This window comes from Pagrus major, chromosome 12 (genome assembly GCF_040436345.1).
Source record: "Pagrus major chromosome 12, Pma_NU_1.0".
Classification (NCBI taxonomy): Eukaryota; Metazoa; Chordata; class Actinopteri; order Spariformes; family Sparidae; genus Pagrus; species Pagrus major.
Genome location: NC_133226.1, coordinates 13234635 through 13258972, shown reverse-complemented (window position 1 = coordinate 13258972; position 24338 = coordinate 13234635). Strand labels below are relative to the sequence as shown.

Below are 24338 nucleotides of genomic sequence, written 5' to 3'. Positions count from 1 at the left end.
ACTATGTTAAGAGACACATCAAGTGACTTACTCACACTGTACTTACACTAACATATTTGAGAAAATGAAAACAAATAAACAAAAGGAACGCAAGTGGAAAAAACACTAATTTACTACTGTGGGATCATCTAAAATGAAACACATCAATATATAAAAAAGTACTTTATAATTAATTTGAAATTTTTGCAGAGTGGCCCACTCCTCCGACCGAAGATGACAACACGTCTACAGATATGTCATGCATAGATTCGTAGTTTGCAGCTGCACTATGCTTCCATCTTAAAACGTACCCCAGTAGCCAGCTCTAATCGCTCAATAAAGAATTTACAGTTTAAAGGTTTGTTTTCTTTAAGTTTTACCGTACTATACTTTACAAAATTAGACATAATTGAAGTTTTTGGTGTCGTGAATTTGTGCGGTTGTAAAATAACAACATAGGTGATTCTCACAATACAAAACAAACAAAAACAAGTAACAACATTCACGATTTTAACTTGAGGTTCGATAGTCCTTATTTTCTGTTTTCAGTCTACTTACAAACCTCCGCTTTGAGAAGTGAAACAGACACGTGACGCAGTCCAAACATGTGAAACCCAATATCACAACACACAACCAAAGAACAGATTAGCAGTTTAAATTATTAAAAAAAGGTTTTAAACATTTCAGACATTGGCTACAGAATAATTTGCACCAACACATTCTGTTTTTCTCATGTGCACTTGGTAGATCAGTACCTTCATTACTGATTGTTGTAGCTCTGTGAATTTAAAAAATACATTAAAAAAAAAATCATATCATTGTTCACTTAAAAAAAAGAATCACTAAAAGCTTTGCAAAAGAAGAAAATCCTATTTTTTGTATGCAGTAATGATGAATTTGATTGTTCACAAAGCACTATATCAACTGTTTTTTAAAGCTTTCTATTGATTTTAGCCTTAATAAAGAGCCAGAGATACGACAAAAAAAATTAAGTTGAACAAGTGTGTATATGAGCGTGCAAATGTCAATAAATAGCTTATATAGTGTTTGCATTGGGAAAGTAAACACATGCATTCAATGAAGTAAACATTTTTTCACTCCCCTTTTTTCATTTTGGGAAAACTGTACAGATTCTTCACTTGAAAATATGTTACAAAACTGGGCACTGCTACTTTGCAGCAAGTAGCGAAGTGAACCAGACAATCATTGTCAAGAACGACGAGCTCATGGTGAAGATAAAACATCCCTCCCCGTAAACCATCGCCTGTTCCCGTGCCCTGTGTACCTGAAAGAAGTGTCAAGTAAAGACGAGGAGAAACACAAGAGGCTAAACTACAATAAAACACATAACTGTACAGTTGAAGCCTGAGACAAAGCATGCTTAACTATAAATGCATGCAGGATAAGAGGAGGAGAGTGCGTTGGGCGATAAGAGCTGAAGACAGGGTCAAAGTCCATGGAGGATCCTCTCTTTTAATGTTCCCATGTGGCAGTCTCAAGTCTCAAAACCACAGACTGAGCCTTTCAACAGGAGGGAATGGAATAAAAAGCTTTAAAAATGTTGTCAAAGTGCCTCGGATTCTTAATCTCTTCCCTTCTCTCTGCAACTGCCACAATCATCCACCTCCCGGGGAATGTACATAGGTATAGGCCGCCAGTATAAAACTGTGAGTAAAGGGGTGTCGTGCTGTGTGGTTGCAGGCAGGCAGGCAGATGCCAGCGTGCATAATCAACCCTCTGCATCAGGAAAGAGTCTCATCCTCTCCCACGTAGGGCAGGTCCATAGTCCTCATGCCATCACCGCTCTCCTGTTTCCTAAGTAACACACCAGAGACACAGCATTAGTTACAGCACTGCTCTCAAGCTGCAGTCAACCCTGTATCACTGAACAGAGGAAGGAATAAGCAGCTGTTGAGCTATGTTTAAGAACTAAAAACAACCATCTAATTGTTACATGATGCCAGGCAGCGAGCATTAAGGAAAGACACAAAGACATATCAATTTACAGGCATTTTTTGTTTATGTGTGGAGAGTGCCTCATGCAAAGGAATGAGAAGCATCTTATCAAGATAAATGGATGTTCTGGCTCATGATGAACTGAGTGTAGACATAAATTCTAGATTTTACTGCATGAGAGAGGCAAAGATTCAACTGTATATTGTTATTTTTTTCCAAGTAAAGGTTTATAAGTGTGACAGTTTTGTATTTTTACACATTTAATAACATAATGCAAATCAAACAGCAATATCAAGTTGTATTAACACCTCTCTGACAAAGTCTCATGAAACTGGATTAGGGCTGGGCAATATAACAACATAGTATTGTTGTCATGATATGCGACTGTATATCGTCTTAGATTTTGGATATCATAATATATTGACAAGTGTTATCTTTTCCTGGTTTTAAAGGCTGCATTACAGTAAAGTGATGTAATTTTCTGAACTTACCACGACTGTTCTACTTGTTCTAATAATTGCCTTTACCCATGTAGTCCTTATATCCACAATACTGATGGTTATTCATCAAAAATGATTGTTTAGTACCAATAGTCATTCCTCAATCTTATCACAACATTTATATTAAGGTATCTGGTCAAAAATATTGTGATATTTGATTTGGTGCCCAGTCCTACCATTTATGAAGTGCCTTTGAGGAGATTTCATAATATCATGATGTACATTGTGTATCACCATATAGCCTAAAAATACATCAGTATTATTTTAATATATATTGCCCAGCGCTAATTTGTGCCTTAACCAATTAAGACCTAGGGTGTGCTTTAAAAATGGACTCTGAACCAAAGACATTGTTTGAAAACACTTCCTAAATCCTGAGGGGTTTTGACAGAATTATCAACGTTCTCTAAAATCTTTATTACTCATCCTCTGGAGCAGACAGAAACATAAAAAAATATATATTTGAAAGCTTAAGGCTTTAATGAGAACAGGCAGAGACTATTCTATGGCTATAACAGGAAGTTCACAGTTCAGTTGCCTTCACTCTAATGTTCATTAAAAAGAAAAAAAGAATAAACAAATAGCTTAATTAAATAATTAATTTGTACATTTTTACATCAAAATATTGAGATATGTATAGCATATACTGAAATAACCTAAAAATATTGCAATATCATTTTAAGGTTATATTGCCCAGCCATACTCAGAATACAGTTCTCTATTGTAAGTATTTAACAGCTCTGGTTCAGCTTTAACTATTTCGATAACTTCAATTGCTATAAATTGTTAAAGCAACATGATGTAAAAATTGGAATTTTGTGTGCTTTGGCGCCCCCCACAGTTTCTGAGTGCAACACAGCTGTCTTAAATAAAAATCAAAAGCCTGTCACAATTTGCCAGAAGTAATGTAGGTGCTACCTACAAACAAAACTCATTACGTCATAACAATGTTATGTGTTGAAAACTTGTATGTTGAAGTTAACATGTATGTAATGCTGTGATCCTACCCTCTCACTGAAGTTACAGAAACAAGTCATGGGGGGGCGATAGTGTCTATTACAAGTCACTTAACCATCAAAATGACTTTTAAGCTGTTATTTTAAAGTAAAATAATGTTACATAATGTTGCTTTAAGTAGCAAATTGGGATTTTCTGCACTACACATCACATGCTTTTCTAAAAGCCCTCTTACACATTAAATGGACAGTAACTCATCTTGCAGGTACTATAGACTCTTGAACACAACATTCCTGAAGATGGCTTGTTCAAACACTCCTAAAATAGCACAGGCCAGTTTACAAACTCGATGCTCAGGAGTATTTGACCATAAAAGCCATATTGAGAAATACAGCTGCTTATATCATGCCAGGGGTTGTAAAGTATACTCTTAAATAGAACTAAAGCAGGCAAGTCTTATCCTAAAGTTATTTACCTTCTTTGGCCACAATGAATGTAGCAGTATCTCACATTGCCTGCTCTGCCTTTCCTGCAGGGCAGGAGAGGGAGGAGAGAAATAATAAGATACTTGAGAAACTGCTTGTCAAACATTAGCTGGCCACACTGCACTAAGAGGATCTATAGCAGCTCTAAGTGAGAATGAGAAAGAGTTTAGGGTCTGTAAACAATCCTTACGTGAGCGTTTGCCCCGGAGCACACAAGCTGCTGCGCTCCTCTTTACGGGCCCAATCGAAGGGGTTCCCAAAGGAGCGCTTCCTCAGCATAGTTCTCACCAAGATCTGAAAAAGAAAAGTGAACAATAATACACAAATCCAAACAATATGCAATAGATGTAAAGAGGCAAAGCGTCACTTTTATTATCAACAACATTCACTTGAAAATATGTTCTGTTGTAAACTAATTTTGAGGTCTAAAGGATTTCACATTTCCACATTTGAACTTTGTTCAGGCAGGTGTTCTCATAATAATTAATGTTGTGTCTGTCCTTACAGCTTAAGTGCATAATTGCTACTTAGAAAAGTTCAAGCAAAAAACAAAAGGCTGAAACGCTTAAAATGCATCCACCCTTTCATATAATTTTCAGCATTCGGCAGTAACTACTACAATTATTGAAAATAAATTGAAACAACTACATGAGTCACACATCTGTTCTAGCGCAAAGTGCAGAGAGGGCAATCAAGTAGGTGGTAGTGGTGTTTGGTGGGCGATGTGACTGAAATATGATAAGAAATTAAACATAAAGCACTTGAACAGTATCCTTTATACTTATACAAACATACAGAGAAATGCTCCTGACAAATTACTCATTCTCAGTCTCAGTAAGAGATATCTGCTTTCCAGGGTACCTATGATGTTCAGTAATGTGATGTGTGTGTTTGTTTTAAAATACAAAAACAAGTTCATAAACTCACCACTGTAGCCAGACTGGGGATGTGTTTAACAGAGTTCTCCACCTCCTCCTCGGTCACCTCAATCAGCATACAACAGTTGTCATCCTCCGGAGGAAGAGGCTCGGCACCATGCCTCGTCACCCACGGGTGCACCTGGACACAAACATGAGGAGAACAAAGGAGCTCGTCATGTATTTCATTGTGATTTCAAAGACAAATTTTATGGAGCTAATGTACGTAGCAGGATAGAAGTTACAATCCTTAAACAAGAAATTGTTGATAGACTTTCATAAACGACGTATTTATAATTAAATGAACAGATAAAGAACGTTGCAAAACAGATTGGCCATAAATCTGTATATGACAAACAGCAGCATTTCAACATTAGGAGACAGTTTTCCCTCCAACCACAAAAGGTTTGTATTGCACCACAGCAGCAGTCACTGGACAGGACAGCTTCATGTGTAGATCAAAGAAAGAGTTCCTTTAAGATACACTGGTCTCTCTTCACTCAGACGCTTCTTCTCTTTTTGATGTTCTGCTCATGCAATGACATGTAATATCAAATGTGCTTAAAGGGCAACAACACCTTAATTGAAGGAGAGTGTTTACCTTAATCTGTGGGATTGATATTCTAGTCTCTGGATTCTTGTCCAGCATTTTCAGCAACAAATCTTTGAGATCATCGGAGATGTCGGCACTGTTGTCACAGAAAAAAATCGCAGCCGTAAATAAAATTTGTGGCCACTGAAATGTGTATTTAACAATAATGAACAATTGTATCATTTTAACGAGCAGCCATTTGATATATACATACATATATATATATTTATATATATATATATATATATATATATATATATATATATATATATAAACAACAGGCAGTGATAGCTTTTTGACATAGGAATACTAGAGGAGAGCAGAACTGACCGTTCAGGTAACTCCACAGGTTGAGTCTTGATTTTCTGATGAAGACTGAGAATGCGCTCATCCATAAATGGACACTGTGAATGAAAGAAAGGTGTACGTTTGAACAAACGACAACAACAAAATCACTGTATTTTTCTTTATCTATGTTTGCTAAAGCACCACTTACCACTCCAAAGACGAAGCAATAAAGTGTCACTCCCATGGCCCAAACATCCAAAGCCTACATGATAAGAAAACATAATAAAGTTTTATTGTAATGATACTGTTTCTTCAGTGTGTGGTTGAGCACAAAAAATGTATTTGGTTCCAAGAAAAATATGAAAACTAGGAAAGTAAATTTTATGTAAATATTAAAAGAATCAGCACAGGTTCTTGCATTTCTGAAAGCCATCCCCAGAGGGCGCTACTTAGTTTTCTGCTCCTCACCTTTCCAGAGAAGTTCTTTCTGGTCTCAGAGAGCGCTTCAGGGGCGAGGAAAGCAGGTGTTCCCACTGTGCTGGTCAGGAGGGCATCAGCCCCCTCAAACTGGTTGCTGACTCCGAAGTCTGCTATTTTGATGTGTCCATCTTCTCCCACCAACAGGTTAGAGGGTTTGACGTCTCTGTGGATGATCCTCTGGTAATGTACTGTTGAAATAGTACAAATAATTAGCAACAAGATGCCATTTGAGGATTTCTGGTAATGACAGGAGATGCTGAATATTGTCTTACAGTCTGGATCGAGGGGGCAGGGAAGGGCTTAAAATGAAAAAAATCACCTTCTGAGTAAACAAAACAAAGAAAAAAAACAAAGAAAATTAAGAACTTGCGAATATGATCATGATTATGTAGAAGGAGAAATAAATGAAGGCTCAGACTGTTTTAGTGTCCCTGGTGCAGAGCCCTCCCTCTCTTTCTCTCAGCATTAGTCTCCTAGACGACACTTTGTGCAAAAGCACTTCTCCTGTGCTGAAATGCATTAAGAGCCACAGCGATGATGTGGAATGAGCCTTGTGGGTGGCTCGAGTCAAGAAAAGCACAGACGAAGGACTTTATGCACATGGCATGGAAAAACTCAAGGATAAGGCCAGATCTAGACACAAAGGAGCTTCATCTTGATACCACGATTACACAATTTGGACATTAACAACGCTGTATATAACCGACCTTTATCTCTTTATCTTTTTTTTTTAGTTCTGGTCTGCTTCCTGTTCACGACAACTTTTTACAAGTGAACCAAGAGGAGTAAACATGAAGTCACACAGACTGACAGGTAACTCCTTGTTATGACAGCTTGTCATCTTGTATCATTAGCGCATCATCATGACCCATGTGGGAAATAAAACACAGCAAACAGCTCACAAAGAAATAACTGATTATCTGCGTTGTTCATATCATTAGACTGCAAATGGGAAAGACAGGATGAAAAAGGAGGCTTTTTGTACGGTAATGATTTGGGGATTGTTACTGTGAGATGCACTGACAAAGTAGGCCTACAAGGAAAGGGATACGAGCGTAGCAGTTTTAAAGGTCCATACAGCCACCTACTGTATTAGAGTGTGTATGTGGTGCACTTGTCAATGAAAGCCATTTGGCTTTGTATTATTGGCTCTAGTTATTGGCCATAATAACCATTATTGGCCGACAGGCAATATGATAAATTTCCTGTTATCATGCCAATAAATTAATGGCCCGATATATGTCGTACATCCTTCATGAATGTACTGAAGATCTTCAGCTGAGTACAGTTTGGAGGGTAAGAGTACTTTGAATGCTGATACTTTTATCAAAAACTATGGATGATACTAATAAAGTAAAGAACGAGTTTTAATTTGAAAAGTTAACATTCACTTTGGAAAGACTGAATGGGCTTTAAATCACATTGTACCCAGATGTGTGACAAATCACAACCCTAATCAGCCCATTCTCAGTCATAGGCTGAGTGGAAGAGTGACAGGAGGTTTGGGAGACACTCACAATACTCGATTCCCCTGAGCAGATCTTGGAAGTAAAAGCGTGACTGGTCCTCGCTGAAGGGTTTAGCTGTCGGCACCTCCATCACAGCCCTGAATATATGAACATGCACACAGGTGCGCGCACGCACACACACACACACACACACACACACACACATACAATTAGTAATCATAATTAATTATATTAAGCTCATTACAGTGTCGCAAACATTACCACAAAATAGGGGTAGCTTACCCTTGCTTGACCAGCTCAAACACTGTGATAGAAAACACAGAAACGGTTAGTGAAACATTTTCAGTTACCAAGAAACAACCTACAAAAAACTTTATGCCTGCTTTATGCATGACTGTGTGACTCGGTGTGTGTGTTTTTCTGAGGGCTCACTGTCTGGCCACAACGTACCCATGTACAGATGGTCCTCGCTTGGGTCATCCAAAACCTGGCACCATATCACAGAGAAATTGAAATGAGTCTCTACACACACACATGCACACGAACACACAAACGATGATCTTTTGTTTCCATTAAAATAAAGACACTTTGACTCTGGTATCTTTAATACCTGTACATAGATTGTTTTCTGTGATGTCAATATCACAATATATGGCTAGAAAAGCTGTGGCAATGTTACACAGTTGTGTTATCATGCAGTTTGGAGGACTAGGAGATTTCCGTCATTATTGCTGTTAATCTTGGTTTTGATTTTCTTTGAACGGACGTGTTGAAATGAGCAAACTGCAGCGATGCAATTTGAAATAATGGAGATGTTGTTTTGATCTTTATTTTTCCTTCCTTTAATGGCACTCTGCTGAGCCTTTCCATATTGTCCCATTAACAAGTTGGCAACATGCCTGTGTTGCTCTTTAGAGAGAAGAGGTGCAATCAAAAGCCTTTTATGTACTGTTTTATGTTGTGATGTTTTCCCTCAATCTAATACCGGCTTTTGTTCTAACTAAAATAAAAGTCACTATGGAATGGAAAACTTTTTGAAGCCCTTACAGATAGCATGACACATCTTTCTGTTTAACATGAAAAAAAGGGGATATGTATAAGTAAATTAAAATATTCAAAATATAAATTTAAAACCGCTTCTGAACCGCTGGCCTGCTCGCTGATTATCTATGAAAAGACTCCTCTCATTTCACAGCAGACACCATTATCCCTCTACACCAGAGATCCTGAGATGGCAGCTGTTTGATTGACAGCTCATTTGAGGAGATAGCAGCTTCATGCCCACCCTAGAGCCTACAACAGCCAATGAGTTATCGTGTAGACAAGTGACCCTCTCTCTCTTCTTTCTCTTCTCTCCTGAGGCACTTACACGCCAGCCTCAAGATGATTGATGCATCATGCAGCTAATGAGATTTCAAATCCAGCAATATATAGTTTGACCCTCTAGACCCCAATGCGCCCCTGAGTGCCCGCTCTATATTTCACTAAAGCATCCGGGAGCGCCAATCATTTTCAAAGCATTCCCAGTGTATCAAAACACTCAATATATTAATGTGAACGTTGGATTTAAGACACATCAAGTTGTCAGCAATACCCAGAACTGGAAACAGGCATCGTAACGTTGACAACCACTTGACGACAGTGATTTTTTTTCATGGGTTTCCAGCCAGTCTCAGAACAATGACTCCACTGGATAAACGCCCGCTGTATTAATCTTATGGATGCCGTAAGATAATGTTGTGAGAGAGATCCTGACCCACCACGTATCGTGGAAAGTGACAAAGACTCACATCATGTAATCAACTTCGGTAAACATTGGGACCTACACGGCTCTCACTGCAGGAGGTGGACTCTATTTTCCAGGGGGAAGTGTGACGAAGAGTTGGTGAGGAGTACGGGCCGGGTCGCGGTGTTTTTCCACAAAAAACATTTGGCGCTTTTTTCATACTAGTTGCCAAAGACACTGCCCACAACAACACCACTATGGAAAGTGACAAAGACATTCTGACTTCAAGTTTGTTGCTCAAAATCACATCACATAATTACATTCAGTAAACAACAGGACAGCCGGCTCTCATTACCGGGAAGGAACGCTGTTTTCTGGAGTGAGTGTGAGGAAGAGTCGGTATGGAGCACTGGCCGGGTCGAGTGCAATGTTTATATGAAAACACAAGACCTACGACTACATTACTGTTGTTTTATTATAACATTAGTGTGTGGGATTTTTAATCTTTATTTTCAAAGCCTAGAGTTATCTAGTAAACAATCTGTGTTGTTGTTAGACTCAGGAGGTAAATGGATGGATATTACAATAATAGTATTATACTATTGGATCATATTCATTATAATATATAATGACCTAATAATATACATACATACATACATACATACATACACAATGTATATTGTTTATCCCTGAGTTGAGGAAATAACTACAACAACAGTTTTAGTGGTATTTATTGTTTTTCTGGTGTTTTATTTGTTTTACAAGTTGAATTGCATTGTCAAAAAGACTACAAATGCCACAAAATTCTCCTTTAAGTGACAATTCTCAGTGAACTGCAGCAACATTCAGGGTTAAATAAGTTTTTAAAGCCCTAAACTTGTCGTTTTATGCGTTTTGCTCTTTGAATAGGCTGTTCCACCTAAGCACTTGTTTTTGAGTAATGTATACGCATAAAGTTAGTGTAAATAAGTAAATAAAGAACCATATTGAGTTTTTGCCCCTATTACTCTCAAGCAGGGGTATTTTGAGGTCACCAAATGGGCATTTTTTCGCCAGGTGATTGAATTACATGTGTTAAGCGTCCATTTTCAGTGATATTGTTATTAAATTTCAGCTTGCAGCAGACTATATGATGTGGACCCCCGGGAGTTTCCAGCTAATAGGGACAGTTTCAGGTCATCTGCAGGCTTATGTTTGCATTAAAAAAGAGCCCAAAACCATGCCTGAACTCCAAATGGTTCAACAACAGCTTTGAATTTACTTTGGGCTAGCCTGGAATAAGAGCAGGTTAAACTGCACTCACCTCTACTAGTTTCACCACATTAGGATGGTCTAGCTTTTTTAGGATGGCAATCTCTTGATAGACTCGTTCTAGGGGTCCTTTTGGCTGAGGAGGACCCTCAGGGGCTTTGGCTCCACGAGGGGGAGGTCTCCCTGAAAGAGGGACAATGTGGGTGGGCAAGGGTAACAGGTGTGGAACATATAGAAGGGAGAGAGGGAGAAGATAGGATAAAAGACAGGGTGGGTTTCAGCATTGGTATGCAGTGTTACCATGTACCACTGGAGCATTATAAGAAACTGTGCTTTCTGCTGTGTTAACCATCCACCCCTGGCTGCAGACTTACGTGGGAAACCTGCCTGCCTCATCAGCCTCTTCTTGGACAACACCTTCATCGCCTACAGGAGAAAACGGGAGATGGATTTGGATTGGGGGGGCCAGAAAAAGATGAACAGAAAGGTAGACAAAAGGAAGAGTAAGACATTGCACAGTGAGGTGGTGTATAACTGACAGTGAACCCACTCACACACCTACGGATAAATATCCAGTGCCTATAAATGTCTCCCATCACCTTGAACATCCTTTGTGTATTTGTGAGTAATAACACTGACCAACACAAACGATGGCAGAGCTAGACTTACAAAAGAAGACACTGGCTGTAGTTGCTGCCAATATACTGAAAAGCAGACATGCAAGAAATGTACATTCCCCTCATTCTTTATTCTTCTTTATCTTCAAAGGTTAGTCCAGAAAATGTAACCAAACCCTCTGATAAAGTTTAGCTATAACTCATAAAAAATACTTGAGACAATACATGTATACTTTATACTTCAAGTTAAATAAAACTGATGGATTTCTGGATCTCACTTTATCTGTTTTATTCTGGACATAAAAACACAAAAGTCAATTTCTCCCTTGTTTTCTCACTGAATCTATACCGTAAACATTATAAAGACAGACAAATTTAACGGCTAAAATACTAAACTTGTGTTTCTGCAACATTGTCTGATCTAGGGCTTGGCTATATATGGATATCATATTGTTATCGTGATATGAGACTATATATCGTCTTCAATTAAGATATCGTTATATGATGATATGGCATAAGTGTTGCCTTTGCCTGGTTTTAAAAGCTACGTTCCAGTAAAGTTCTATTTGTTCTAATACTTGCCTTTACCTGCCATTATATCCACATTAACCACGATTATTTATCAAAAAATCTCTTGTCATAATATCAATATTGAGGTATTTGGGCATAAAATATTGTGATATTTGATTTTGTCAGCCAGTCTCAGCATTTATGAAGTGCTTCTGAGGAGCTGTCAAAATATGTATATCTTGTATCTTTAGTCTAAAATACCGCAATATTACTTTACAGCCATACTGTCCTAGCCCTAGCCCGGTCTGTAATACCATTGTTACATTTAAGCATTTTTCCAATTTTTTCCCTTTAAAAATAATTAAACTGGAAAGGCAGAAAAACGGATAGAGATAAGATCAAAGATGCTTTCAAACATTTAAATCCAACAACTTATTTTTGACTGCCAGATCATAAGACTTAAGCATTTATTTCATTAATTTAATTTGGCTGTCTCTGCACATGGGTGTAAAATCTCATATTTATTTAAAAACCACGTGAAAGTCAATGTTCCCCTGCAGGCGCAAACAGACTCATGTCATGCAGATGTCAGTCAGAGATCTCCATAACCATTTCTTGAACAATTACCCTCGCTGCAACCATTAAGGCAGTATTGAACAAAGAGCGCAATGTGTGACAGCTACATTGTTCGGCAGATAGATTTTTCTTTAATAGCCTGAGTGCCCTCGGTTATTATGGCAATGATATAATCGCCAAACGCGACATGTGGGCTTTGTCACTTGGGAGGAATATTAAAATAATCCCCATGTCATTGTCTGTCAATATCATGCAGCTTAATGAGCAGACAGAATGGCTCAAGCAGTCTTATTGCAGTTCCCACAATTTTCACATGTGGAGGTTTTAAAAGAAATCACACCAGTAAATGCAACAAGGGGGTTTGATTATTCCAAGTCAGTGTGACAAGTGAAAATGAATGAGATAGAAGTGAGAGAAACACAGAGTTAATAGTCGAGAAAAATCACATCTGTATTTGTGTGTGAAGGACTCACATAGTATGTGTTGTCATCCTCATTGTAAGCCAGCTTGACAACACCATAGGAGCCCTGAGTTGGGAATAAGTAAAAGAGAATAAAAGTCAATAAAGAGAGACTGAGCAGCTGCCAATTTTTCATGTGGAAAAAAATATCACACTTTGTGCAATGCAAACTAAATAAATACAAATACACACAGGAACATATACACACACACACGGGAAGTGTGTGGGCTGACAGTGTGCACTGAATGAGTACCAGCTGCTTCAAAGTGAGAACAGAGAAATTCAAATCATCGCTCCCTCTCCCTTTCATTTTTGATTTCAGGCTAATTAAGGAAACTGGATCTGGTTTATGCTATCAAGCTCCCATGCCCACACACAGGAAATTCAGGAGAAAAACTAGGCCCAATTAGAAGCCTGTGTGCACAAATGCAATGCCCAAAAAACAAACAGAGAGAGAGGGGGGTATGGTGCGGCCGGGGGGGGGGGCTCAGTTCCTGCTGCGGGAGCAGATTGGCGAGGCAGCACAGAGCTCAGAGATGATCTGATAACAGGAGCCTCTCCAACAATCCTGAAAGGCTCTAATTGTGTCCACTGAACACAAAACCAAGCACATTAACATGTCTACCTACATGCAGAAATTCACAGACATGCATGTTCTGTCTTATTAAACCCACAATCTAAAACAAGCATGCAAGTACACACATCCACACACATCCACTAAGCCTTGCACAACCCTTAGAGAGCGCTATTTATACCAGCCTCTCATCCATCTTCCAACTCTCCCATGGCCTGGTAGTTTACACAGAGTTTGGAAAATGAGGACAGGCGGGAGAGAGGGATATCAGAGAGATATCACTGTTACTGTGTGTCCTTGATGATGTGTGCTGCTTGACAGACGTGCAGTAGGTGGAAGGGAGAAGAAATTGGAAGAGTCAGTGAAAAGGGAGCAATTAGTGATTTATCTGTGATGGTACCTTTCCAATCTCATCTTTCAGCTTGTACTGGTTGAGTTGAACGCAGTCCTTGAAGAGAGTGTGAGAGAGAGAGAGAGAGGTGAGAGAAGAGGAGAAAATGGGTTCTTTTCAAATGAAATCACATGAGATATTTTAGCAGTAACATCATCTAGATATATCAGAAGTATTCTTACAAAATGACAAAATGCAATCACTCTCCCAGCTCAATTTTTCATGTTCTGTGATAAATTTGAAGTAAAAGCTCTCCCAATCTGGATGAATTCAGGTTTGCAGTTAATCTCAACATAAATACACCTAAAGGTATTTTAGCTAAAATTTGGCACTAATCCTACCTGCTAATCTTCCAGCATGCCCGAGATTTGAAGACTAGGAAGCACTCTTTAAAAGGTGCACTTTACCCTCATTTGTAAGGTGAAAAGCAGGACGTTTCCAACCAGGATAAGTGGGAATCCGACCCACTACAAGGCATTAATACTAACTATAATAACTATTTACAAATAGCCAATCTTCTCACTGATGGTCTCGTTTAATCATTGTTGAACTGAGACTGTTTCATAACGAGTTAAAAGTTCCTTGTAGTACGTTTAAAATACATTACTGAATGAAACTTATTTGCTTGTTGGTCTCTAAATTAGATTATTAAAAGTGCCAAAAATGATAGAAAAATTATGATAAAGAATTCAGAGGAATTACAATGATCAACAGCATCAAACTACACTACCTATGCTTAACCAAGACAGGCTACACCATTCAACAACCAGGCAACAACTTGCTGGCTGCACCTGATTGAACGAAAGTCACTACTGGGCTGACTGCTTCGGAATATTAAACCAGACCAACATGGCAGCTTGTTTGGAAACTGTCTTATTTCACAACAATTGTTCACCGAAATTAGTTTCTATATCTACATGCTAGAAATAAACCATGCTGTTGCTGAATCTGTCTTTATTTTAACTCGACAACGGTTCGTTTTTGAGGTTTATAGTAGCCATATTTCAACTTTATGCAAATGAGGAGCGCTAAACGCTACAACCCGTCTCTCATAATGCAACGCTACCAGCATGGATTGCAGGGCTGCATTGAAGTGTAGAAACAACGATGCTTTTCTTGCTAAAACACGCCCTACTCTGATCGGTTGCCTGCGTTGTTTGGCTTTGGGCAAGATGAGTGAGATTGCTTAGGGTTAGGGTAAGAATCGAAAAATCAGAGCAGAGTAGGGCAATCTTGGCAAGAAAAGCAGTTTGTAAATATATATACATAAAGAAATGATTAACCTTATGCGTACTTCGTCACATCTGTGAAAGCAAAACCATCTATCAGGCTCTAAATATTATATAGGAGACCCTCTGCAGCCTATTGCCCTAAGAGAGATTCTACCTACAGTACATGACACTTACATGTTTCTGCATCTACGTGTATGTAACAGGGGTCACAGCTATTATCTACATCTACTGAGACCGTGAAACCTTACCTTTGTGTCCACAAAGCTCAGTCTTTACCAGTGAGCTGCTGCTTTTGAGACAAATGCACATGCAGTTCTGCTTACTTTCAGACAAGTATGATGCTGATATTCTGAGAACTAACAGATGTTCAAGAGGAGCATCTCTGTATGAGCTTGGCTCTGAACATTAGTTAGGCTAGTCAGTTCATTCATGTGTAATGCTTTATGAAAAGCACATTCCGCAAGGGAATACACTGCTCAGATGGTGCAGAAACCATAAATTATGTAATCATAATTATTGTTGCACCAGCTGTAACCTCGAAATTCTCTAATTTTCTTCTTCATCTGATCAATCGCAGACGAATGAAACTGACTTCTTGAGAGGATAAATATTAAGTTAAATTACTGGCAAACAGTAATTAGAGCATTATCTTATGCTAGCTTTATTGATTTTGTTCCAGACAGACTGGGACACATCTCCAGCAGCAATGTCAACTTCACAGAAGGCTTTAAAAAAGATTAAATACAGCAACACTGAAACCGAGTTAGCCTCAAGGCTTGACCATACCTGCAGATCTGTGATGGAAACACTGTGGGACTCCACGGTGGGCCGGCGGGGCAAGCGTGGAGACGAGTGGGGTGATGTGATGGGCGAGTAGGGTAGTGACGGGTAAATATAGCGCCCATTGAGTCCTGGGGAGCTGCACGGCGATGCTGTCGTTTGAGAGCGCTCCTGCAGAGATAGTTTCCTGTCTGACAGGTTTAACCTTCCCCTTTGCTCTTGGCTTCCAGGGAGCAGAGCCTCTGGCCGGCCAACTGTGTGGGACAGCAGGTCGCAGGAAGGAGTGCGGAAAGGTGCCGCCACAGAGGAAGCTGGCTCGGGCGTCTCAGAACTGTCCATTGCTTCTACCTGAGAAGTGATACATTTAAATCATATTTATTTTTACTTATTGAATGTTCACTATAGGTATAGGTATGGGGTCTGGAAAAAAAGAATAATACTGTGGCCTTTATCATCAAGTCTCATTTTATTCAGTAGAAGCCCACATGTCCAATTAGGTTCCATTTCCCATACATATAGTGTTACCATGGTGTGTTTCATCTTACCTCCTCCTCCTCCCCAGCCTCTCCAGGCGGTCTGCTGGGTTCATACTCCGTGACCACGATGAGGGACTCCATGGGGTCTGGGGAGGGCGTCTCCGAGTGGGTGTTCAAAGGTGGAGCGGGACAGCTGCACAGCAGATCCGGCAGTGGTTGTGAGGGCTGCGCTGGGGGTGCATGACTGCCGCAGGAGGCCGGCGGCTCAGCAGAGGGCCAGGGGGTTACATGACAAGGAAACATGGTGCCTTTTCACAAAGACTGACAACCACTGCTCCATCAGATGGGAACCTCGAGGGGAATTGGTGCCTAAGACAAGACCAAATAGAAGAATAAGAAAATATATGTGGAGAACAATTTCTGGCCTTTCAAACACCTACTGCTCTATTAACATTTGGAGGACTATATTCCCTCCAAACTCTTTGACGCTATATCAACAACAATCATGCATAAAGCTCATGATTCATGTTTTATTGGCTTTGAGTACATTGCACTCAATGTGTAAGTAGGCTCAAGTTACCACTTAGCTGAAGGAGCTGACTTGAAACCCATCTCAATTATGGGGAATTATGGGCGGGTCTTCCTTCTACCTTTCCAATCGAAGGTTATAGAGCATGTAGTCTTCAATTCCATCATGCAAAATAATCTACTTGAATTAAACAAGTCAGTTTCAAGAGCTGCCAGTCCATTGAAACTGCACTGCTGTCAGTGATAGAAGCCTGAGGTCGGCAAAAACTGATGGCCAGTCTCTCGCTAGGTCTGTTGAAAGATTTGGCCCCATAAACCATAAAATCCTCATGTCCACCCAATCCAGACTAGGTGTCTCAGGTACAGTGCTACTCTGGATTGAGTCTGACCTCACAGAGCAAGCATACAGAGTGTCATTGAAAGGAGAAGAGTCCAAGCGTTACTTCCTTTCCACTCAATTTGGGGTACCGCAAGGATCTGTTCTTGGCCCCTCTTTTCTTTTCATTATACACCACCTCCCTTGGTTTGATTATCCACTCACTGACAGCTCAAAATGGAGGATTCAGCTCAGGAGCTTTGATACAGAACATCTTTTAAATCCAACCAGTCCCTCTGTTCAGCATAACATTCTCATCCATCTTAGCTCTGCCTCGCTTTCTCCAACAAAGTGTGCTAGAAATCACACACCACACATTTACACAGAGACTTTTGAAGTAACTGTTTCATAGGAAGGAACTTTCTGACTGCCTGGTCTCTTGAGCCCCTTTCACACATACTGTAAAATTTTATTACTTTGGGATTTTGTACTTCAATTGTACATACTGTACATTCGACAAAAGAGCCTACAAATTGACTAAATATAGTGGTAACTACTGGCTAATTTGATGGGAGCTGCAAGGTAACAAATCAACCCATGCTGACTACAGTGTTTGAAAACATGAACAGATATCACTTAATGACATACAAGCTACTAACAGCTTTAACACTGTGTTTTTAAAAAAGCTGCAGCTTCCTGTTCACACCTGTTCTACTGACAGAGCATTTGATACTTCTGTAGCAAGTTTAACTCTTGTTTATTGCACCTGGAGATAAAGATACTCACTTAGCTTTGGATTTATAACCCTGCTGTATGACAGCGGGAGAGAGCTAAAGACTCTACTCTGGTTTTGCATAAAACACAGATCATGTCAGTGGTTTGAACAGTCTTCTAATAGAATAATACCCAACATATTCCATATATTACTAATGGTTTATCAATAATCGATTGTTAAGGCAGCTGACTATCAATTTCAGAAACTGCTTAAAATTTGCATCCCTTATTTATAAACGACAACCTTGTCTACCTGTGCCTATGCCCAGTGAGTTTCTCTCTGTTTTAGAACTGACTAAAGTACGTAAGTGTGAAGTGGGAGTCAAGATAAACAAAAAAACAGATGGTAACGTCATCTTTTTAGCCAAGAATAATTTTAGGCTGGCATAAATCCTGTGACAAAGTACAAAAAAAAAGAAAGGACAACTAACATTTAATTACCTTAGTGTGCAGCTGGAGCTCAGTGTGTTTGATGGGCCAGCACGAACCAAGTTGTGGGTGTAATAGAAGGGTGCGGGAAAAAACAATCAGAGATGCTGTGCGCTACCTCTGAAACATACGCAGATACAGCTTTCCAGATGAAACAATCGTAGAATCTGGAGCTTTTTCCACACATTCTGTTAAGTGCTAATTAATGCATGTAAACACGTCTACTATCACAAACTTCAGCTCTAGGTGGACAGATTTGATGCGTCTATAAAAGCGACAACGCATTCTGTTTTTGATGTCAGTTATACAACACGGTTAATTATTATCTGTACAGCATATAACCAAACCTTTTTTGCATAATTTCAAGAGGGCCATTTCCATCTCCGAGTCCACTCATCTTATTATCTGCTCATTATCTGTGAGGAGTGCAAAGAGAGGGAAAGGAGCTAGGAAAGGAGAGAAAGAAAGAGATGGAGAGAGAGAGATGCTTGATTTCCGTCATGGTTCTGACAGGATTGTGGCGCTGTCAGTGTGTGGGAGCTGAGTAAATCTCACAGATACAAGAAAACAAGGGAAAGCCATATGAAAAATAAGACAGCGGGAGCTCCAGCCAAGTTCAGAATGAAGACCATGTGTGGGAAGAGACACCCACTCCAGGTGGCCTCTCTACCTCCACTGCCAGCCTATATATAGTGATATAAACTCACAAAAAGAAAGGAAGAATCACCACACATCTACAAAGACTATTGAACAAACGGTTTCATGGGCAGCGAATCTTCTATGACAGAGATATCCTCCTCCTTAGTGTCTGTCTAACAGTCTTTTAAGTTTTCCTGACTATTCTTGGAAGCAGAAACTCTTGTGGTCTTTACTGTTCAAGCAATATTATCCTCATTTCATTCAGCTGAAAAAGAAGCTCTTGACATCCAGTTTGACTTCTGACAGTCACTGCTGCCTCCAAAGTAACACAGCGTGCCCTGATAAGTGGGCTCAGCCTCTGTGGAGTACAGAAAAATATAGTGACATGACCCTGGATGAAACTCACAAAGCACCAGCTACAGGAGACTTTTTATATCTTGAGAAGAGAGGCATCTTACCAAGCTTGACCTACTTTGATCTCAGATGAATGGAGAGATGCACATCGAGGCCCTTTTCCATTCACTAGACGAGGTTTGTGTGCTGTTCTTTTTTTAGTTGTTAATGTTGAAAAGTCTTTACATGATATCAGGGCTCTGGACTAATTTTTCAGACTGGTTGCCCTGGTGCGCCAAACTTTTACATTTAGGTGCACCAGCAAATAATTTAGATGCACTTAATTCATTTCTTTCTGTAAACACATTATTTAAATGATTGTTAACAGGAATAAAAGGTGCAAATATTTGTTTTCTTCATTTAAATTACACGCAACAAGAAATTGCGATGACCTCAGTTGTTAAAAAAAAAAAATTGCTACATTTCAGGTGCCTAAGCACAACCAATGAAAATGTTTGTTTGATATTATCACGTATTGCAATACCTTCAATTCTGTTTCAAATGCTGGATTTGGTATCAGCAGGTACCAAGTATATGCACTGATCTGATACCACATAATTTATTCATTAGAAATCAGTGCCTGCTACTTCCCATCACTGTCCTGTACACCTGTATGAAACAGATTTTTTACTGCACAATAGGGCTGCAGAATTAATTTAAATACTACCAAAATCACAATATCAAGGCTCCAGGGTGCGACTATTATCATTGCACATGCGCCCAAAAATCTTTATAGTGCGACTAAACGGTTTTACTGGTCGCACCGGTGCACCTGCCATTCATCAGGTCAGATGAAAAGAAGTTATAAAATATTGGTTATGACACACCAACTGGGTGTGTACACAGTTGCCTCTTGACAAATATTAGCATATAGACCCCAACAAATCTCACATCATCATGAACGTGAATCACATCGCAATCATGATATACGTCAAATTGCAATATATTATTCTTTTTACCATATTGTGCAGCCCTACTGCACAAGTAGCCAAAACAGATAAACAGCAGGCAACATGTGTAACTTTGAGCAAATCCATAACATAAATTTCATGGAGGATTAGTAGTATTAAGCTTTTAAAAAATTATATATACAGTATTTTTTGTTTAAGTACTGATATCAGATCACAGTCAGGTACAGGGATTGATTGAAGTAAAAAATCGTATCGAAACATAAGTCGAACGCTAGTTAATTTCTCTGGTTGTTTGTTCTCATCAATAACTGTCTGGCCAGCAGGATTGGCAGCAGCATCCGAAATCAACAAAGCATTCCTGATTGCCAGTTGGGTTTGTCTCTATTAATATTTCTGTGTCAACAGCCACTATTTGGACAGCGATTTTATGAAACAACAAACTACTATTAGCCGACCACTCATTAGACAATTAACTTGAAGCTGAGAAAGCTACTTGGACATAACTTGGACACTACTGACTCCCAAATCACCAATCTGTTTTAGTTACATCACCTACCTCTTACCTCAAATTAGGGGTGACCCTCCTTCATCCCTCCTTGCTAGACAGCCTAAAAAAAAAAGCCTCTGACCTTGGTGGGCTGAAGCAGAGTAGCCCCCGTGTCTCTTTAGTTCCTAAGTAAAGACATTGTATATCATGGATGACTGACCTGGTGGCGCCAAACTTCCCTGATCCCTGGTTATCACAGCAGCTAGACAAAGAACAAGCAGATGGATTTGAGCCTTGTGAAACACCAACAGATGCTGCCTCTCTCCAGATGCCGTACTGTGCCTCTTAACATAACAAAAGTCACGTGACCTGACCTTCACTATCTGCGCAGCAGAGGGAGGGGGAGAGAGGACTTATCAGAGCTCGCAGGGGGTCCATGCCATGTACAGCATTAATAACAACACATACACAGTCTAGCAGACATTCAAGTACAACACAGGGCCATCTGGAGCAGAGGAGGATCCCGAGCTTCATTAAAAGATCAACAGGGCGGTCCTGTCAGTGATCAGCGGAGCCGTGAAAGAGATAAGCCCCTGTAAATGGAGGGATGAGCGTCCTTGACCAACTTCACTGCAGCGTTGTCACACAATCAAAGCTGAGTATTACTGAGTATGAAATATTTCACTCCAGAACATAACAAAACTTGACATTGTTGAGAAATTATCTTTTGAGTTGCTGACCCATTACCATCCCTGACCTTGGGCTGCAACTAATGATTATTTTCGCGATTTATCCATTAGTTGTTTGGTCCATAAAATGTCAGAAAATGTCAATCTGTGTTTCCCAAAGCCCAGGAAGACGACGACAACCAGTTATTCAGTTTACTGTCATAGAAGAGTAAAGAAACCACAAAATATTCACAGTTAAGAAGCTGGAATCAGAGAATTTTGACTTTTGACTGATGAATCGTTTCTCAAAATAGCTGGCAATTCATTTATAAGTCGACATCAAATCGATGAATAGTTGGAGCTCAATTCCGAACCAACCATAAAAACGCAGTTAATATGAGGAGTCAATTATTTCCTCAATTTTTTTGGCAGCAAACTGTGAAAAAGACAGAACCCAAAGTGATGTCTTCGAATTGATCATTTTTCGTGACTTAATTGTCAAAATCACAATGCTAATAAACAGTGTAAATGAACAAGCTTCACATTTGAGAGCCTGGAGCTGTTGGATGCTGTGACAATCAATGATCATCTAATCATTAGTAATTAATGATGTATGAAATATGTTGGACGTTGTTCCATTAGAAAACCACTCACATGATTTATGTTTGATGCAAAATCAGAGTAGGCTACATTAGGAGTGAGAAGAACAGACAAAGTAAACATCAATTTACTTGAATGTAAAACTAAATAAAACAGAATAATGGCTTCATTGTAATTACGGAGCTCCCATCAGCTATTCAACAGCTGGACCAACAAAACCCAACCCATATGGAGGCTACTAAATGACTGAATGTAGCAACATAAGTTAGAATAGCATGTCTTTTTGTATTTTTATAATGACAAATTAGTTGTATTTTAATCAAATACATTTTCTCATACAAGTATTAAATATGTTTTATATATATATATTTGATTAGCAAGTACTGTAATTTGTAACAAGATAGCTTTTGATGTATTTGTGCCCATCTCTCACCAGCAAAAAAAAGGGAGGATGCTTTACACCTATTTCAAGTGTGACATGAAGTCTGTCTTCATACGATAAAGTGTATGATGATGTGAGCGTTCGTCTTAATCACTCGTGACAATCAAAACCCCTCAAAATACTGAAAAGGAAATACATGTGGGCGAGCTACAGCCGATATTATCTCCTGTGGAGGACATGCTGATGCAACTTTGGATTCATAAAAAGCTCTATAACGTTACATAATACCGATGGAAACAAAATACTTTCCATTAAGAATCAACAGCAGCTCAAACTTACTTTGAACAGGAGGCATTAAGCGTAAAACAATTCAAACATTAGACCAGGCTGCTTTATTTACGACACATCATATTCCTGCGTTAACTCACATACACACGTTACCGATGGCTCTCCGTCTAATAACGTTACTGTTGTGTGCACTTGACATGAGGATGATTTAGCTTTCCCAGTGCAGTAAAAGCTCACTTATTCTCACAAGTAAGAACTGCCACGTTTGGCTGGACACAATAAAAACGACTAAGCACATTTAATAATTATCACTAACGAGTGGTGAACCAGTGTTAAACCGTCGTCTGAGGTCCCATCAAGCTAACTTAGCTGAGCGTCAAACCCCGCACAGCTCAGCTAGCGTTAGCAGCTGCTCCATCTGTCAAAGATACAGATGTTGTTGGGCAGGAGTCAAGGATGCTAATGCCGACTTCAACGCTCCAGAAGACTGCAAAACCCCACACAGTGCCTGTAAAAAAAAATTAGACTTACCTCAATGTGTTACTCAGGCCCACAAGACACAATTGTAAGGGTTGGTTGTGTTTCTTCAGCTGCTGTGTGAGAAGCCGTCTGTTATACGACGGCTAGCTAGCTGTGAGACGAACAGGGGGAATGTAGCAGACTGATCACCGAGGCTGTGATGGACCAATCCAGCTGAGCACACAGGTCCCGTGCTTCACATGGAGGAAGTGTTGGGGAAGCGGTCAGTGTGCTAATCTAACGTTAATAGTTGCAGCGACGTGTTTCACAAATAATACCAAAAAAACCCTACATCCGCGGAGGGGGTGTGGACTACCTTTTGTTCTCCTTGTCGTTTAACTCACGACATCAAAATAAAACACTTCATGGTTCTTTATGATACAAACAGCTGTTTGGCTCCTCCCTGTGGTGTAGGGGAGTGTTGCACCCTGGAATTTTTGCAGTTTTTTAACACTTTTTCTTCTTTAGTTGGTTAATTTTGTTGAAAAAACATCTCATTTTAAACAGCATGATACCCAGGTTTAAATATGTCATAGATAAATATCTTCTCACAACACAACCTCCATACTGTGATTTTTCAAGGTGTATTTGAGCATGTGGTGACCTAATATTCCTCTAATGTTATGTGACATAGAGGCTGACAAATAAGAAGCAAGGGTCCTTCTAATATCAACACCAGTATTGGAAAAATTCTGCTGAAGCAGTCTTAAAACTGGAACTGGTATCGGCAAGTGTTGTAAAAAGCACCCTGAAGTCATACTTGACTAAAATATTGTGGTAAAATATTACTTTCGTAAAGCCACCCATACACAATGTACTCGAGTAATAGCTTTTATGCACCTGATAATGAACTAAAGTACCAAAAGTAAGAGTAAATTATAGATATATTTACATGTATATACTGAATACTATTGGTCAACCAATTTTCTGCCTGGTTGATTATTGGATCAGATATTCAGCATTTTTCTGACCAAGCGCTGAAAAACACAATTTGAAAATGTGCTGCTTTGGCTCTGATTCAGTGCACAATCTGAAAAGTAACAAATAAAAGTAGTGCAGTAAAAAGCACAATTTTTGACTAAATGGCAAATTGTGCTAGAGTGGAAGTATAAAGTAAGAGGAAATGGAAATACTCAGGAAAAGTACACATGGCTCCAAATTTTAGATCTGCGACCCTGCTACTTCCCA

The 24338-nt window shown here is 39.4% G+C and overlaps 1 protein-coding gene across 1 annotated transcript; it reads right to left on the bottom strand.

Annotated features, from left to right (window-relative positions):
- Positions 1 to 741: 741 nt before the first annotated feature.
- On the bottom strand, positions 742 to 23266 carry camkk2 (calcium/calmodulin-dependent protein kinase kinase 2). The gene is made up of 18 exons (XM_073477990.1): positions 23163 to 23266; positions 16286 to 16585; positions 15747 to 16088; positions 13738 to 13785; positions 12777 to 12830; positions 10975 to 11026; positions 10653 to 10783; positions 8074 to 8110; positions 7906 to 7927; positions 7672 to 7760; positions 6143 to 6342; positions 5883 to 5936; positions 5717 to 5790; positions 5396 to 5483; positions 4805 to 4936; positions 4068 to 4171; positions 3868 to 3921; positions 742 to 1794 (listed from the first exon to the last, which is right to left on the bottom strand). Exons 2-18 carry the CDS (start codon positions 16517 to 16519, stop codon positions 1722 to 1724), a joined length of 1788 nt encoding a protein of 595 aa, XP_073334091.1. The 5' UTR covers positions 16520 to 16585; positions 23163 to 23266; the 3' UTR covers positions 742 to 1721.
- Positions 23267 to 24338: the final 1072 nt, after the last annotated feature.

Bases quoted from the DNA above. Each gene is read 5' to 3' on its own strand.
- camkk2 (XM_073477990.1), bottom strand. From the start codon at position 16,519: ATGTTTCCTTGTCATGTAACCCCCTGGCCCTCTGCTGAGCCGCCGGCC. The intron at 12,831-13,737 runs GTACCATCACAG...TTCCCAACTCAG, and splicing joins TGAAAGATGAGATTGGAAAG to GGCTCCTATGGTGTTGTCAA. The intron at 10,784-10,974 runs GTAAGTCTGCAG...TCCCTCTTTCAG, and splicing joins GAGGCAGGCAGGTTTCCCAC to GGAGACCTCCCCCTCGTGGA.